Source organism: Mobula hypostoma (assembly GCF_963921235.1).
Source record: "Mobula hypostoma chromosome 13 unlocalized genomic scaffold, sMobHyp1.1 SUPER_13_unloc_1, whole genome shotgun sequence".
Taxonomy (NCBI): domain Eukaryota; kingdom Metazoa; phylum Chordata; class Chondrichthyes; order Myliobatiformes; family Myliobatidae; genus Mobula; species Mobula hypostoma.
In genome coordinates, this window is record NW_026948145.1 from 228,082 (window position 1) to 247,439 (window position 19,358).

Here is a 19,358-nt window from a genome sequence, read left to right on the forward strand (position 1 = left end):
ATGGAGGATCGGGATGTGAATGACGTGGGTCCTGGAGGTTCGTGACACAGACCAGGTGAGCCTGCTATCTCGATCAAGAATGATTGATCCTCTGGGGGCCCAGTCTGAGGGAGTGTCTGGGAGGCCTCGGTACTGAGATCAGGGATTGACAAACCAAAGACAGGTACTGACGTCACCTTCTCTTCTCATCACATCACACCCTCTCTCCCAACTCCATTCCTTCATTCCTCCATCCCCTTTTCCCATAACCTCCTCCTTCACATCCCTCTCTGCACCCCCGATCACACTTGCTCCCACACCTTTCTCCATCACCCCCGCCCTCTTGCGGCTCTCCCGATACTCCCCGTCATCCTCTCTTCCTCCCACCCTTCTCTATTACGCTCCCTCTCTCCTGCTCCCAGTTGCAGGTTTGTTGGGGGACCGGACTCCACCAGTGGCAGTGCGTGTGACAGAGGGTGCATCTGCTGTCCTGGGCTGTGACCTTCACAAGGAACAGGACGACCCCACCACCACTGTGGTGGAATGGGTTTCCCGGAATCATGTGCTCCCAATCTTCCTCAAGTTCGGAATATATCCTCCACGGGTTGATGCTTCTTATCTCGGTATGTGGGAATCCTGGGCAAGCAGAGAGGGGGAGACGGAGAGAGACAGAGAGAGAGATTACACCCCATGAGATATCCCCTGAGAGAGAGGGACTGAGAGACACTGGTCAGTGTACAGATATCCCCTGAGAGAGAGGGATTGAGAGACACCGGTCAGTGTACAGATAACACCTGAGAGAGAGGGACTGAGAGACACCGGTCAGTGTACAGATATCCCCTGAGAGAGAGGGACTGAGAGACACCTGTCAGTGTACAGATATCCCCCTGAGAGAGAGGGACTGAGAGACACCGGTCAGTGTACAGATATCCCCTGAGAAAGAGGGAGTGACAGACACCGGTCAGTGTACAGATATCCCCTGAGAGAGAGGGACTGAGAGACACCGGTCAGTGTACAGATATCCCCCTGAGAGAGAGGGACTGAGAGACACTGGTCAGTGTACAGATATCCACTGAGAGAGAAGGACTGAGAGACACCGGTCAGTGTACAGATATCCACTGAGAGAGAAGGACTGAGAGACACTGGTCAGTATACAGATATCCCCCTGAGAGAGAGGGACTGAGAGACACCAGTCAGTGAATAGATAGCTTCATGAGAGAGAGGGATGATACTCACCTGGGAATTGTCTCTCTCCTACATGGGTTTTTGGGTAATTTACTAGGATCATCTGCACTGAAGGGATTTGCACTTGTTGTCTCTTGTTCTGTGCATAAGTGGAGAGTCTGATGCCCAGTCAGAGACATCATTGACAAAGGGAGAGAGGTGTGGGACTGAGAAGGACGGAGGGAGGGGGAGAATGTGCAGGGGAGAGCGTAAATGATGGTGAAGGGAAGGGAGTAGAGAGAATGGGGAGAGAACAACATTGTGTGCGAGAAAGGGAAAGGAAGGTCGAGAGGGTAGGGACGAGGTGTGTGAGTCAGAGAGGAAACGAAACAGAGCATGGAGGAACCATTGCGAATTCCCACATCCCTGATGATCCTATGACTTCAGGAGGGCGAATCCATGGAAAACATCCAGAGCAGGCCACATTCTAAAGAACTGAGCTGACCAACTGGATGGTGTGCTCACTGAGATCTCTAAACTCTCGCTTCCAGTATGTGTGGTACCTACTTGATTAAAGCAGGCTTCAGCTATACCAGTGCCCAAGAATAGCACAGTGACCTGCCTCAATGATTGCCGCCCAGTAACACTCACATCCACGGTGATGAAGTGTTTTGAGGGGCTGGTGATGAAACATATCAGCTTCTGTCTGAGTGGCGGTTTGGATCTGCTCCAATTTGTCTACTGGAGCAACAATTCCGCAGTAGGTGCAAACTTATTGACTCTTCACTCAACCTTGAAACACCTGTGCAGCAAAGATGCATACATCAGGATGCTCTTTATCAACTACAACTCAACATTTAATACCATCTTCCCCTCAAGACTAATCAGTAAGGTCCAAGACCTTGGCCTCAATACCTCCTTGTGCAACTGGATCCTGGATTTCCTCACTTGTAGACCCTAGTCAGTTCAGGTTCGCAACAACATCTTCTCCATGATCTCCATCATAATCATAGTCATAGTCATACTTTATTGATCCCGGGGGAAATTGGTTTTCGTTACAGTTGCACCATAAATAATAAATAGTAATAAAATCATAAATAGTTAAAAAGTAATATGTAAATTATGCCAGGAAATAAGTCCAGGACCAGCCTATTGGCTCAGGGTGTCTGACCCTCCAAGGCAGGAGTTGTAAAGTTTGATGGCCACAGGCAGGAATGACTTCCTATAACGCTCTGTGCTGCATCTCGGAGGAATGAGTCTCTGGCTGAATGTACTCCTGTGCCCACCCAGTACATTATGTAGTGGATGGGAGACATTGTCCAAGATGGCATGCAACTTGGATAGCATCCTCTTTTCAGACACCACCGTCAGAGAGTCCAGTTCCATCCCCACAACATCACTGGCCTTACGAATGAGTTTGTTGATTCTGTTGGTGTCTGCTACCCTCAGCCTGCTGCCCCAGCACACAACAGCAACCTTGATCGCACTGGCCACCACAGACTCGTAGAACATCCTCAGCATCGTCCGGCAGATGTTACAGGACCTCAGTCTCCTCAGGAAATAGAGTCCGCTCTAACCCTTCTTGTGGACAGCTCAGTGTTCTTTGACCAGTCCAGTTTATTGTCAATTTGTATCCCCAGGTATTTGTAATCCTCCACCATGTCCACACTGACCCCTGGATGGAAACAGGGGTCACCGGTACCTTAGCTCTCCTCAGGTCTACCACCATCTCCTTCGTCTTTTTCACATTAAGCTGCAGATAATTCTGCTCACACCATGTGACAAAGTTTCCTACCGTAGCCTCATCTCCCTTGCTGATGCATCCAACTATGGCAGAGTCATCAGAAAACTTCTGAAGATGACAAAACTCTGTGCAGTAGTTGAAGTCCGAGGTGTAAATGGTGAAGAGAAAGGGAGACAAGACAGTCCCCTGTGGAGCCCCTGTGCTGCTGATCACTCTGTCGGACACACACTATTGCAAGCACATGTACTGTGGTCTGCCAGTCAGGTAATCAAGAATCCATGACACCAGGAAAGCATCCACCTGCATCGCAGTCAGCTTCTCCCCCAGCAGAGCAGGGCAGATGGTGATGAACGCACTGGAGAAGTCAAAAAACATGACCCTCACAGTGCTCGCTGGCTTGTCCAGGTGGGCATAGACACAGTTCAGCAAGTAGACGATGGCATCCTCAACTCCTAGTCGGGGCTGGTAGGCGAACTGGAGGGGATCTAAGTGTGGCCTGACCATAGGCTGAAGCAGCTCCAGAACAAGTCTCTGCAGGTCTTCATGATGTGGGAGGTCAATGCCACCAGTCTGTAGTCATTAAGGCCGCTGGGGCGCGGCGTCTTCGGCACAGGGACGAGGCAGGACGTCTTCCACAGTACAGGAACCCTCCAGAGCCTCAGGCTCATGTTGAATACATGGCGAAGTACTCCACATAGCTGAGGGGCACAGGCTTTGAGCACCCTGATACTGACACCATCCAGTCCTGCAGCCTTGCTTGGGTTGAGACGTTTCAGCTGTCTTCTCACCTGTTCAGCTGTGAAGTCCACCGTGGTGGTTTCGTGTGGGGAAGGGGTATCGTCATGAGAGCTCAGGTACACCACAAGGCTGTGTGCTTAACCCCTGCTCTACTCGCTTTACACCTATGACTGTGTGGCTAAGCACGGCTCCAACACCATATTCAAGTTTGCTGATGACACCACTGTTGTGGGTCATATCAAAGGTGGTGATGAATCAGGATTCAAAAGGGAGATTGAAAATCTGGCTGAATGGTGTCATGATAAGAACCTCTCACTCAATGTCAGCAAGACCAAGGAACTGATTGTAGACTTCAGGAGAGGGAAACCAGAGGTCCATGAGCCAGTCCTCATTGCAGGATCAGAGGTGGAGAGGGTCAGTAACTTTAAATTCCTCAGTGTTATTATTTCAAAGGACTTCTCCAGGACACAGCACAAAAGTGTAATTGTGAAGAAAGCATAACAGTGCATCTACTTCCTTCGGAGTCTGCAGAGATTTGGCATGACATCTAAAACTTTGACAGACTTCTAAAGATGTCTAGCAGAAGTATATTGACTGGCTGCATCATGGCCGGGTATGGAAATACCAATGCCTTTGGACAGAAAATCCTACAAAAGGTAGTGGATTCACCCAGTACAACATAAGTAAAACCCTCCCAACCATTTAGCACACCAACATGAAACGTTGCCATAGGAAAGCAGCACCCATCATTGAAGATCCTCACCACCCAGGCCAAGCTCTTTTCTTGTGGCTGCCATCAGGTAGAAGGTGCAAGAGCCTCAGGACTCACACCACCTGGTTCAAGAACAATTACAAGCCTTCAGCCGTTGGCTCTTGAACAAAGAAGTTAAAAACACTCACTTGCCCCCTCATTGAGATGTTCCCAATGATTTCACTGTAATTGAACATGGGAGAGAAAGAGAGAAGGGGAGAGAAAGAGAGAAGGGGAGAGAATGAGGGTGTGCTGACCAGTGTGAGAATAGTGTCCTGTTTCATCCCAACAGGTCGCCTGAGTTTACAGAACGGTGCCTCTTTGCAAGTTGATGTCGTACGGCAAGAGGATGAGGGCTGGTACCAATGTCAGCTGCTGTTCCTTACCCAACCCCACGGAGACCGTAATGGTAGCTGGATTCACCTCTCTGTCACCAGTAAGTCAGTGTCACACCACACAGACTGAAGCTCCCTCTACACTGTCCCATCACACACTCCCAGGGCACGGGTCAGACACAGAGTGAAGCTCCCTCTACACTGTCCCATCACACACTCCCGGGACGCGGGTCAGACACAGAGTGAAACTCCCTCTACACTGTCCCATCACACACTCCCGGGACGCGGGTCAGACACAGAGTGAAGCTCCCTCTACACTGTCCCATCACACACTCCCAGGGCACGGGTCAGACACAGAGTGAAACTCCCTCTACACTGTCCCATCACACACTCCCAGGACACTGGTCAGACACAGAGTGAAACTCCCTCTACACTGTCCCATCACACACTCCCAGGACACGGGTCAGACACAGAGTGAAACTCCCTCTACACTGTCCCATCACACACTCCCAGGACACGGGTCAGACACAGAGTGAAACTCCCTCTACACTGCCCCATCACACACTCCCAGGACACGGATTAGTTCCTTATTCACGCTGCACTGAAACAATGTTGTTGTGTTTGAACAGACTGAGCTTCTGATGGAATTTTAACCTGTTAACACTGCGATGCTCCCTCACCACCACTCCCAAAACATGATGCTCCGTCTCCATGAGGGCCGCAGTTGTGTAATATTCCCCCTCCCTTGTGTAATGCCATGATTAGGATTTTTACTGCAATGTATTTTGGTTTCAGCTAAGATAAGAAGCCCTGTTCTTCTACGTAGGAATGTTGTGTCAGCCAGTCAGGATGGTGGGATCTGGAGAAATGTCTAGATAAAGTGGGGCAGAGAGAGATTTGTGACGGACAGTAGTCTGGTTTGTTTGTTTTTGGTGGGAGCTGTTGCAGAATGCCTGAGAAGCAGAGTCCTGTCATAAGGAGTGATTTGTGGAGATGGATGGCTCCACAGAAGAAGGACCAATATTCTTGAGAGAGAGCCAGTTGCTCAAGGTGGACTTCAAGAGAAGTTTGGATAGTGGCTGGTGCTTTAATGCAGACCATGGGTTCAGTGCCATGAGTAACGGTTTTCTTCAGCTTTGGGAGGGACGAGCTCCAACAGTCATCGCATATTTAGACTGTTTTTTTTCCTTCTCTTTCTCTTACTAACTGATAAAGCTGAAATTACTAAATATACTGTGTTTATAATTTTATGCAGTGTACGATCTGTTATTTTTTGCCAATTGATAATTGAGCACTGGCAGTATTTACACAGCATTTGCTCAAATCGCGGTTCCTTTAATTGGAACATCACAACATTCCAGTTGGGTTAAACCCCAAATCATACACACCTGAGATGTATATTGTTTATTGTTTATGAAAGGTGCCTTTTCACTGCTGAGTGATATGGCTGCTAGCAGAGCTAGTTAACAAGCCAAGTTTGCATACGAGGCTGGTGAGAGGGTTACACTTGTTTCACTAGCCTCCCACTATTAGGGTTCATTTCTTTGGGGGTGGGGGGTGATAGTCCATCCTGGGAGTTCCTGTCAGTTAATTTGTGATCCTTTCTTCCCTTCTTTACCCATTCCACCCTCCTTCACCCTCTCCATAGCCCCACCCACGTTCCGGAGCACCCCTCCCACTGTGCTGGAGCTGCACCAGGGGGAGCGGGCACAGCTGGTGTGTGAAGTGGGTGGGATCCCAGAGCCGGAGGTGAGCTGGCGTAAGGATGGGGCTGAGCTGTCACCGGGGAGCCTCCACTCACCTGTGGTGTGGCATCAGGTGAGACAGTGTCGAGCAGCGCCTGCAGGAGACAGACGTCCCAAGGACAGATCAACCCATAGCTGCCTGAATCCATCGTGGTCCCACGCACTGTGGGACGTCCCGAGGACAGACCAACCCGTAGCTGCCTGAATCCATCGTGGTCCCAAGCACTGTGTCGGCTGTTTGACAACAGGAGGCAGTGCAACAGCTGTGTGCTTCTGCCTGGGTCATCCCATTCCTCGACAATATTGAATGCACAAACTCACTTCCAGACCCACAACACCTCAGCACCTGAGATCTTGCTGTCATACAGGCTGTCTCCTAGGCTCTGCTGGAAGCCCCCTCCCCAGGGCTGTATGTGGGACATTCCTGGGGGGAGGGGCATCTGCAGGAATTGTATTGGTTTTGGTTTATTATAGCCACAGGTACACAGGCAAGTGGAGAGCGTTCCGTCTCACAACTGACAGGTAGATGAGGGAAACGCCTTGGGGTGTCTGGAGGTGGGGCATACAGAAGTTGTTCTGCTTGTGGGTGAGGCCCGACAGTGACAGATATTTTTGAACCATGGGGCTGTGAGAACAGGAGCAAACATTGACTCAGACCATGAGAGGCCTGTGTCGGGCATTTTCATGCCTTACATGGCGCAGATTGGAAGTCTGTGTGGGGCGCCACTCCTCGCACAGACTAGAGTAATGTGTGATTAAGTCCCTTGCTCAAGGGCACAAACACGCTGCCACAGCTGAGGCTCGAACTAATGACCTTGAGATCACTAGACGAACGCCTTAACCACTTGGCCACGTGCCCAACACAATCAGGAGACACACTATCATAGGAGCTCTGCCTCCTTGCTGTGAATGGGGAGAAGCAGAGAGAGGGAGGGGTCTATGAAGATGGGAGAGGATCTCAAGATTAGTCTGGCTGTTGAGAAGAACAAGCCCCATCCAACTCCCTCCCCCCACACAGACACACATACACACTCACAGGGACAGACAGACACACACACAGACTGAGGCAGGTATTGTAACTGTTTTATTATTGTCACTTGTTACCGTGATACAGTGGACAGTTTGTCTTGCACTCTGTTCATACAGATTAGCTCATTACACAGTGCATTGAGGTAGAACAAAGGCAAACCACTAGAAAATGCAAAAAGGCTACCAAGAAAGTACAGTGCCGGTAAACAGCCTTCAACAAGGTAGATTGTGAGGTCAAGAGTTATTGCACACAAAGTCCACGCAAGAATCTGAAAACAGTGGTGTAGAAGCTGTCCTTGACACTAATGGTACGTGCATTCAGGGTTTTGTATCTCCTGCCATGGCAAGAGAGGGGAGAAGAGAGAATAAGACCATGACGCTGTAAGACACAGGAGCAGAATTAGGCCATTCAGCCCATCCAGTCTGCTGTGCTAGTCCATCATCAGCCCCATACTCCTGCCTTTTCGCCTTTGATGCCCTGAACAATCAGGTAATTATCAACTTCCTCTTTAAATATACCCACAGACTTGGCCTCACCATTGTCTGTGGCAGAGCAATTCACAGATTCACTGCTTTCTGGCTATAAAAAAGTCCTCCTTACCTCTGCTCTAAAAGGTCGTCCCTCAATTTTGAGGCTGTGCCCACCAGTTCTGGATACCCCCACTATAGGAAACATCTCTCCACTTCCACCTTATCTAGTCCTTCCAACTTCAATGAGATCTCCACACATTCTTCTGAATTCCAGTGACTACAGGCCCAAAGCTGCCAAATGCTCCTCATATGTTAACCCCTTCATTCCTGGAATCATCCTCATGAACCTCCCCTGGACTGTCTCCAATAACAACACATCTGTTCTGAAATATAGGGCCAAAAACTGTTGACAATACTCCAAGTGCAGCCTGACTAGTGTCTTATAAAGGCTCAACATTCTCTCCTTGCTTTTATATTCTATTCCCCTTGAAATAAATGCCAACATTGCATTTGCCTTCTTTACCACAAACTCAACCTGTAAATTAACCTTCTGGGAGTCTTGCTCATGGACTCCTAAGTCCTTTTGCACCTCTGATGTTTGAATTTTCTCCCCATTTAGATAATAGACTGCACTATTGTTCCTGTTACCAAAATGCATTATCATACATTTCCCAACACTGTATTCCATCTTCCACTTTATTGCCCATTCTTCCAATTTGTCTAAGTCCTGCTGCAATCTCATTGCCTCCTCAACACTGCCTACCCCTCCACCTATCTTCGTATCATCCACAAACTTTACCACAAAGCTATTAATTCCATTATCTAAATCATTGACAAACAATGTGAAAAGTAGCGGTCCTAATACTGACCCCTGAGGAACACCACTAGTCACAGGTAGCCAGCCAGAAAAGGCCCCTTTATAGCCTCCTGCCTGTCAGCCATTCCTCTACCCATGCCAGTATCTTTCCTGTAAGGCCATGGGATTTTATCTTGTTAAGCAGCCTCATGTGTGGCACCTTATCAAATGCCTTCTGAAAATCCAAGTAAATGACATCCGCTGCCTCTCCTTTGTCTAACCTGCTTGTTACTTCCTTGAAGAACTTGAGAAATCCCAGGGTGGGTGGGAGCTTTGATTATGCTGTTTGTTACAATGAAGCAGCAAGAGGTGTAAAGAGAGTCCATTGAGGGGAGGCTGATTCCTGTCATGTGCTGAGCTCTATCCACAGCTCTCTGCAGCTCCTTATGGCCATGGATGGAGCAGTTGCTATATCAAGCCGTGATGCTTTGTAGAAGTACACCCAGGAACATCTGGTGCTAAGAACCAAAGTCTATAAGAAGGTGCCAACCATTTGTTTGCTGGGTTGGCAGGACCTCTTGTGGGTCTCCAGGATGGGAAGGGGAACTTTCCGTGACCAGGAGTCATTGACTCAGCCCCCCTTCCCTCCCTCTGCCCTTAGGTGAGTGGAGGGGTGCTGGAGATCGGGCCAGTGGATGCACGGAACCGAGGGCTGTACACATGTGAAGCTAGCAACATTGAAGGGAGCGTCAATCACAGCACCACCCTCCTGGTGATAGGTAGGTCGGTACCTCCCCAGCCCCCCGCTACCTCGTCCCATTAGGACATTGCCATGTACAGGTCAGGAACACCCCAGCTGTGTGCTGCCTAGTACCGGGTTCACACAGAACTTCTGGAAATAAGCACCTGGCTGCAGGATAGCCAGGAAACATCTAGAAACGGGGAAACATCTGGGAATAGGGAGGGCATCAGAGAAACATCTGGATGGAGGCTAAGGACATCTAGATGAGGACACCAGTGACAACAGCGGGGACAGCTGCAAACAGCAGGATACCTGCAGTGGTTACACCCCATGTTTGAGGCAGGGGTCCATCCAGAGAGTTGAGTATCTGGAGGGCATCCAGGTGGATGCACACAAGGGGTGGTAGAGCCATTTGAGGCTATCGGAGAGATGTGCAGGGACATTTCTACAGTCATCTACATCCGCAAGAGTGTCCTGATACGGGTGTTGAGTAGTAAGTGGAGCTCAGGTGAACATGGACACCTGGGGAATATCCAGTGATAGGGAGAGTGAACCATCTGGGGAGAACATGAGAAACCAAATCTGGAGAGACAAATCACTCGGACCTCGACTGATCCACTACCTCAACCCTCGTTTCTGCACTAGCACCCTCACCCCATCCCTCAATATCCAATAGCCCTGTGATCTCTGCACAGTGACTGAGTCCCCACAGTCTCTGGGGGAGATTCCTCCCAAGACTTCTCTGGGTGAAGAAAGTTCTTCCCATTGCTGACCTGAATGGCCGACCCCTCATTCTGAGCGTGTGATCCCTGGTTCTGGACATGCCCTCCAGAGAAAACACACTCCCCACTCCTACCCTGCCAAGCCCTGTAATGAGTCTGGACACCAGTGAGATCACCTCTTGTTCTTCTCGAGAGGATAGTCCCAGTCTGCTTCAGCTCTTCTCATGGGATAAACCCCCTCCCCATTGCAGGAATTGATTTGAGGACCCTTCTCTGCACTCCCTCTGTCACATGTGGATCCTTCCTTAGGTCGGGGGCATAGACCTGTCCACAGTATTCCAGGCATGGTCTCCCCAGGGCCCAGGATAATTGAACAAGGTGTCTCTACTCTTGGAGCCAAACTGTCTCACAACAAAGGCCATCGGACTGTTTCCTCCTTGATGCTACTGTTCCTGCAGGATAACACACAGTGGCTGATGTGTCAGGACACCCAGCTCTCTCCCAACACCAACCCTGCTTTACTTTTTCACTTCTCTTTCATCCCACCCTGTCTCCAACTGTCTGTCAGTCTTTCTACCTCTTCTCCACGCACACACCTTTATCCATATTCACCTCTCTCCCTCCTCTCTCTGGGCCTCTGTCTTGTTCTCGTCCCTCCAGCTCCCTCCCTCCCTCTCTCTGGCCTTATGTGGGGAAAGCCATGACTCGTAATTATTTTTGAACTTCTGAGGAGACTGGGAAGAAGATTGACAAGGGCAGGATGGTGGATTTTGACTACGCGGACTTTAGCAAGGCCTTTGACAAGATCCCTCATGGTAGACTATTCTAGAAGGTGAGATCACACGGGATCCAGGATGAACTAACCAAATGAATACAAAATCAGGTTTGTGGTAGGAGTCAGAGGGTAGGAAAGGAGGGTTATTTTCAGACTGGAGGCCTCTGATCTGCGATATGCCGCAGGGATCGGTGCTGGGTCCCCTGTTGTTTGTTATCTATGTCAATGATTAAAATGCTGTTAACATCCTTAGCAAGTTCACAGATGACACCAAACTTGGCAATATAGTGGAAAGTGAAAGGGTAGTCTAATATTACAACAGGATCTAAATCACCTAGGAACCTGAGTGAATGAAAGACAAATGGAACTTAACTCAGGCAAGGTCAAAGTGATATAAAGCAGGGCAGGTCTTTCAGAGTGAATGAGTGGACACAGGGAACCACTGTAGAACGGACAGAGTTCGCGTTGCAAATACATAGCTCCTTGAAAGTGCTGAGAAGGCGCTTGGCACATTTACCTGAATCGGTCAGGATACTGAGTAAAGGAGTTGTGCCTCATGTTACAGCTAAACAAGGTGTTGGTGAGATATCACCTGGAGAATTGTGCGCAGTTTGGCTCACCCCAGATATAGGAAGCAAGTCATTAGGCTGGAGAAGTTGGCCAAGAGATTCTGGAAGATGTTGCCAGGAATGGAGATCTTGAGCTATATGGAGACACTCTCTAGGTTGGGACTGTTTTCCATGGAGTGTAGGAGGCTGAAGGGTGACCTTATAGAGATTTATAAAATCATAAGAGACACAGATAAGGTGAATGGTCTCTTTCTCAGGGTAGGGGTGTCTAAAACTAGAGGCCATAGGTACAAGGTGAGGGGTGAAAGATTTAAAAGGGAACTGAGGGGCAATATTTTCTCACAGAGACTGGTGAGTATGTGAAACAAGCTGCCAGAGGAAATGGTACAATTATGGTATTTACGTTTGGATAGGTACACAGATAGGAAAGGTTTAGAACAAGGATTCCCCATCCGGGGTTCATGCAGCTCTCAGTTAATAGTAAGGATCTGTGGCATATCAAGGTTTGGAGCGATATGGGCCTTGTGGACAAATGGGATTTAGCTCATGTGGGTACATTGTTTAGCATGGATGAGATGGGCAGAAGGGCCTTTTTATATGTCTATGGTTCTTCCCTTTCTCTCGCTCTCTCTCACTCTCTCCCCCTCCCTCCCTATTTCTTTCCCTCCTTCTTACACTCTCCTTCTCTCCCCTTTTCTGTCCTTCTCTGTCATTCTGACTCAAACTCATTTCAATCCATCTCTGTGGACGGTTGGACATCAGGGTGGGGTGGGGAATGGTCTTATGAGACTTTCAGAGTCCCATGTGAGGCATCTGGAGATTTACTGGAGATCAGCGGGGAACATCTGGAGGAAGGGGCAAGTACAACTTGGGAGAAACAAGGTCAAAACAGGACAGCTGCTCGGTCAGAAAGCACGTCTACAGATGGGAACATTTGGGAAGCACATTAATACCCGGATAAACACTTGGGAAACACATTAATACCTGGATAAACAATTGGGAAGCACATTAATACCCGGATAAACATTTGGTAAGCACATTAATACCCAGATAAACATTTGGGAAGCACATTAATACCTGGATAAACATTTGGGAAGTGCATTAATACTCAGATAAACAATTGGGAAGCAGGGTCTCTACAGAACGTCAATCCATGGGAGCTGCTGGACAGATGATAATTGTGGATCTTGCTGTGCACCACAGGACCACCAATTATTGTGCACCCTCCCCAAAACACCACCATCAACGTCACACAGGATGCAGTCTTTGAGTGCGAGGCGGAAGTGTATCCTGTCAACGTAACGTACGCCTGGTCCAAACACGGCATAAACGTTCACCAACTCAGGTCAGTCACCAGCAAGTTACCACCTCACCATGCAAGTTTCTGGTCTCTGTATCTCTGGGTTAGTCCACACTGGAGCTCTATGTATCGCTGGATGAGATTCCACTGGGAGCACTATTCTGGTCTCTATATCCCTGAGTCAGACCCACGCTGGGAGCATTGTGCATAGTTCTGGTCTCCATATTCCCGGGTCAGACCCACATTGGGAGCATTGTGTACAGTTCTGTTCTCCATATTCCTGGGTTAGACCCACACTGGGAGCACTGTGCACAGTTATAGTCTCTATATCCCTGAGTCAGACCCACACTGGGGTCACCACACACAGTTCTGGTCTCTATATCCCTGAGTCAGACCCACACTGGGAGCACTGTGCACAGTTCTGGTCTCTATATCCCTGAGTCAGACCCACACTGGGAGCACTGTGCACAGTTCTGGTCTCTATATCCCTGAGTCAGACCCACGTTGGGAGCATTGTGCACAGTTCTGTTCTCCATATCCCTGGGTTAGACCCACACTGGGAGCACTGTGCAGTTATAGTCTCTATATCCCTGAGTCAGACCCACACTGGGGTCACCACACACAGTTCTGGTCTGGGTCAGACGCATACTGGGATCACCACACACAGTTCTGGTCTCCATACCCCTGGGTCAGACCCACATTGGGATCACCGCACACAGTTCTGATCTCTATATCCCTGAGTCAGACCCACACTGGGATCACCACACACAGTTCTGGTCTCTATATCCCTGGGTTAGACCCACATTGGGATCACCACACACAGTTCTGGTCTCTATACCCCTGGGTCAGACCCACAGTGGGATCACCACACACAGTTCTGGTCTCTATACCTCTGGGTCAGACCCACAGTGGGATCACCACACACAGTTCTGGTCTCTATACCCCTGGGTCAGACCCGCAGTGGGATCACCACACACAGTTCTGGTCTCTATACCCCTGGGTCAGACCCACAGTGGGATCACCACACACAGTTCTGGTCTCTATATCCCTGGGTCAGACCCACATTGGGATCACCACACACAGTTCTGGTCTCTATACCCCTGGGTCAGACCCACAGTGGGATCACCACACACAGTTCTGGTCTCTATATCCCTGGGTTAGACCCACATTGGGATCACCACACACAGTTCTGGTCTCTATACCCCTGGGTTAGACCCACAGTGGGATCACCACACACAGTTCTGGTCTCTATACCCCTGGGTCAGACCCACAGTGGGATCACCACACACAGTTCTGGTCTCTATACCCCTGGGTCAGACCCACAGTGGGATCACCACACACAGTTCTGGTCTCTATACCCCTGGGTCAGACCCACAGTGGGATCACCACACACAGTTCTGGTCTCTATACCCCTGGGTCAGACCCACAGTGGGATCACCACACACAGTTCTGGTCTCTATATCCCTGGGTTAGACCCACATTGGGATCACCACACACAGTTCTGGTCTCTATACCCCTGGGTCAGACCCGCAGTGGGATCACCACACACAGTTCTGGTCTCTGTATCCCTGGGTCAGACCCACAGTGGGATGACCACGTACAGTTCTAATTTCTGTATCCCTATATCAGAGCCATTTTGTAAGCATCATGCACAGTTCTGGTCTCTGAGCCCCTGAGCTTGAGCAGTCCTGATGTGTGATTCAGTATACCTTCTGAGTGTTGGTCAGTGATGGTGTTTACCCTCTCTCCCCTCTGCCCTGGCTCATGCTGCCCGCAGTCAGCTGTGTCACCGCGTGTCGGTACACTCAAATGGGAGTCTGCGGCTGACGGCTGCCACCCCCCTGGACAGTGGCTGGTACACCTGCACAGCTAGTAACGGAGTAGGGAAGACACCTGGAGCCACAGCCTATCTCTCTGTTCTTCGTGAGTACCAGTGTGTGTGAGCTTAGTCCACCGCAGGAGTCGGGGCGGCGGGGGGTTGGTGGTGGGGTGTTGTGGAATGGAACTGTGCTCCATCTCACTGTGCTGGGAGGTGTGGGGAAGGTAGATGGGGTCTGTACTGGGGTTAGGGACCGAGCGTGAGAGAGCTGCCACAGTGTGGGGGGGGATGATTCAGCCCATCAAGCTGGTGATAACTCGATATGGGAGCTGATCCAACTGGTTGCAGCAGCCTGTATTCTCCAGGTCCTGGAGCTCCACACGTCTTACTGTGTCTCACACTGTCCACTAGCCTCTCAATGGCTCTAGTGTACCAGGCTATGAGTTCACTCCACCAGAGTGAGACTCCCATCACTCAGAGCTGGGCACAACCAGGTCTCTTTAACACAGCAGCAGCTCCTGCTAGAGCAGCACAGGGTCCAGGACAGTGAATGGTGGGGCTCGAAGGTGTGCAGTAAAACACAGCAATAAACTCAGAAATACAAATACATAATTCCTATAACGTGGCGGGGTCTCATGTATTTAGGATCATAAAGAGAGCTTTGGTACATTGGCCTTCATAAATCAAAGTACAGGAGATGGTATGTCATGTTGAAGATGTATAAGATGTTGGTGAGGCCAAATTTGAAGTATTGTGTGCAGTTCTGGTCACCAATCTACAAGAGAGATATCAATGCTGAAAGAGTTCAGAGAAAACTTGCAAAGATGCTATTGGGACTTGAGGACCTAAGCAATGGGGAAAGTTTGAACAGCACATGACTTTATTCCCTAAAGCACAGGAGAATGAGAGGAGATTTCGCAGAGATATACAGAATTATAAAGAGTATAGATTCTCCTTAAGTATTAAGTTAGTGTGCAGGATTTTTTCCGTTCAGGCTGAGTGGGACTAGCTCAGTAGCAGACCCTTTGGCCCATCTAGTCCATGACAAGCTATCATACAGCTCTGTCCCATCGAACTGCACATCTCTTCATACCCCTCCCTTCCATGTACTTCTCCAAGTTTCTCTCAAATTGAACCTGCATCCACCACTTCTCATTCCACACTCTCACCATCATCTGAATTACTAAACTCCTCCTCACATTCCCTTTAAATATCTCACTTCTCACTCTTAACCCATGACCTCTAGTTCTGGTCTCATCCACCTTCAGTGGAAAAAGCTTGCTTGCATTTACCCTATCTATACCTCTCATATTATATATACCTCTATCAAATCTCTCCTCATTCTCCTACACTCCAGTGAATAAAGTCCTAATCTATTCAACCCTTCCCGATAATTCAGGGCCCTTAAGTCTTGGCAAAATCCTTTTAAGTTTTCTCTACACTCTTTCAGGCTTATTGGTATCTTTCCTGTAGGTAGGTGATCAGAACTTTACACAAATTAGGCCTCAGCAACATCTTATACAACTTCAACATAACATCCCGACCCCTGTACTCAATACTTGGATTTATGAGGGCCAGTATGCTGAAAGCTTTCGATATGAACCCATCTACCCATGACATGACTGGAACTAGGGTTATAGGTTTAGGGTAAAAGGTGAAATATTTAAGGAGAATCTGGAGGAGAACTTGATGAGTCGAGCGTGGAACAAGTTGTCAAATGAAGTAGTGAATACAGGTTTAATTTTCACAATAAGAGAAGTTTAGACAGGTACATGGATGGGAGGGATATTGAGGGCTATGGTCCAGGTACAGGTCGATGGAACTAGGGAGAAGACCAGGTTGCTACATGCTAGGTGGGATGAAGGGCTTGTTTTTAAGCTACAGTGCTCTATGTTTCTACAATAGGCTTGCTCTAGAATGGTATGTGGCTACTCTAAAACAAATGGTGAATATAGAATGGGGGTTGACTTCCTCTAGGATAGGATTAGATTCCTCTAGAATGCACAGAGGCCCTCTAAAACAAGCCTAATTTCTTTTAGAACATCACTGGGTCCCTCTAGAACATGTCAGGAACCCTCTCAGACCAGACTGGGTTCCTTGGGAACAGGGCTGGGCCCCCAAGGTTATGACCACGCTCCTCTAGAGCCAGACCAGTTTGCTCTAGAACAAGACTCACTGAATAGGCTTGGGTTGTATTAGAATTAAGCTGGATTATCCGGGAACTGGACCGATTGTTGTAAACTGAAACTGGATTGGTTAGGAATTTGAGTGATTTGTTCTAAATCTGTTCTGGATTGCTCTAGTATTGTCCTAGAATTGGGTGGGGTGGATTGACTGAGATCGGATCAATATACAGGACCTAATTCTGTTGCATTTTTGCTCCATATCTGGTCACCCAGTGTGCAGGGGTGGGGGGGGGGGGCGGTGGAACACTGGGTAAAGAAGGATGTCCTGATAAACTGGCTCCTAGGATTGGCCAAAGCTGCTATCAGTGGGTCTGGGGGTGGACAGCAGAGGCCTCTGTCCGGCTGACTGCTTGGCAATATTCCAGGGATATGTTCGATCCCAGGTAGCCTGGAGAAAGAACACGGGCACCATGGAAATGCTGTGGGACCACTGGGCACTACAGGGGATACCTGCAACCTGGTTGAAGATGGAAAGATTGTAATATTCGTGTTAAATATTCTTGTATTTGATAGTGATTTGCTGTATTATGTTTGATAAAAGAAAAGACCTTGTTCAGGCCTAGATCACCTTCAAAAGAGTGGAGATAGCTCTAAGATCCCCAGACTAGGATAGGGTTAATCTGGAATGGGACTGTCTTCTCACCTCTCTCCCCAGATCCAGCCTTCAGCCAAGCAATGCCCTTGATCACGGTCTTAGTCTCAGGTCGGGGGGGTCGGATCCAGTGTCCTGCCATCTCCAACCCTCCACTGAGCTATGTCTCCTGGAGCAAGGATGGATACCCACTGAAGGTCACCCAGGTATGCCCGCCTTTTCAGTTCTCCATACTGTCTCCCAGACCCCCTAGCATCTCTCCACCACCTTGTCATCTGCCAACCATCCTGTCTGCCCACCATCTCCCCACCAACCTGTCATCTGTCCACCATCTCCCCACCAACCTGTCATTTGCCCGCCATCTCCCCTCCAACCTGTCATCTGCCAACCATCTCCCTGTCTGCCCACCATCTCCCCACCAACCTGCCATATGCCAACCATCTCCCTGTCTGCCCACCATCTCCCCACCAACCTGCCCTCTGCCAACCATCTCCCTGTCTGCCCACCATCTCCCCACCAACCTGTCATCTGCCCGCCATCTCCCCACCAACCTGTCATCTGCCAACCATCCTCCTGTCTGCCCACCATCTTCCCACCAACCTGCCCTCTGCCAACCATCTCCCCACCAACCTGTCATCTGCCCACCATCTTCCCACCAACCTGCCCTCTGCCAACCATCTCCCCACCAACCTGTCATCTGCCCACCATCTCCCCACCAACCTGCCCTCTGCCCACCATCTCCCCACCAACTTGCCATCTGCCCACCATCTTCCCACCAACCTGCCCTCTGCCCACCATCTCCCCACCAACTTGCCATCTGCCCACCATCTTCCCACCAACCTGCCCTCTGCCCACCATCTCCCCACCAACTTGCCATCTGCCAACCATCTGCCATTCGATTTAAGATGGCACTGGTGAACCTCTGTGAATTCTTGCTGGTGGTTAATTAAACAAGGAAAACAACTAAGTACTTTGTTAACCACGCTTTCTCTGGCAAGCGATCATCACAATAGTCTGTAACTTCCCTTTGGGCTTGGAGGCAATTCAATGTGACGGAACCGAGGTGAGGTGAAGTGGCAGAATCGAGGCAAGATGAGATGACAGGCCCGGCACCGAGAGCATGGAAGAGCATGAAAAATCGGGCACAGTCCTAATCGAAACCATGGGGTACAGGTGCCAGACGCGGCTGAGCACAATCTACGGACAGAGAGTTACGGGCCGAATTGAAGCCACCGGTCCAGGCGCCAGACGTGACTGCAGACGATCTACGGATGGAGACTTACAGGCCAAATTGAAGTGGTGAAGTCCAGCGTATCCAAGAGACAGAACCTGTTGTTCGGACGGAGATTTAACCACAGGGCCAGATAGAAAAGGTCAGGTTCTTGAGGCTCGAGGCAAGGCTTGGGCTGCCTCAGATCGCTGCTCAAAGCGGCAGAACCCGATGTTGGGGTGGAGAGTTACGCGCTGACCCAGATTGGAAACGTCAGGGTGTCAGAAAGGTCTGGGTGACGGGGACCGAGGTGAGGTTCGGGCTGATTAAGGTCGCTGCTCCACAATGTTTACATGGCTCTACACTAAAGTATGGGACTCTCTTGCAGACCTCAGTTCAGAAACACCACTGGCTTGCAGTTACTGTTTACATGATGGATTGTTTCCATTGCACACTGAGTATTCGACGGTCTTCTTATGGGTTATTTTATTCTTTTATTTTCTAATGGATCTGATGTGGTTTTTTATTCTCTGCACATTGAATGTTACGTTTTTTTTGGTTTATTTGTGTCGTGGCTGCCTGTAAGGAGACAAATATCAAGGTTGTATAATGTATACATAGTTTGATAATAAATATACTTTGAACCCCATGTACATGCCATCTCCCCACCATCCTCTCATCTGCCAACCAT

At 49.3% G+C, this 19,358-nt stretch overlaps 1 protein-coding gene across 1 annotated transcript in view; it reads left to right on the forward strand.

The window, feature by feature from the left end:
• igsf9bb (immunoglobulin superfamily, member 9Bb) overlaps positions 1 to 19,358 on the forward strand; it is a 55,451-nt gene continuing 36,093 nt past the window's right edge. The window contains exons 1-8 of the mRNA XM_063039134.1: positions 1 to 37; positions 408 to 602; positions 4,669 to 4,812; positions 6,360 to 6,529; positions 9,414 to 9,531; positions 12,764 to 12,905; positions 14,638 to 14,783; positions 17,521 to 17,663. Of these exons, the coding sequence (XP_062895204.1) occupies positions 1 to 37; positions 408 to 602; positions 4,669 to 4,812; positions 6,360 to 6,529; positions 9,414 to 9,531; positions 12,764 to 12,905; positions 14,638 to 14,783; positions 17,521 to 17,663 (1,095 nt within the window). The remainder of the gene's footprint in view (positions 38 to 407; positions 603 to 4,668; positions 4,813 to 6,359; positions 6,530 to 9,413; positions 9,532 to 12,763; positions 12,906 to 14,637; positions 14,784 to 17,520; positions 17,664 to 19,358) is intronic.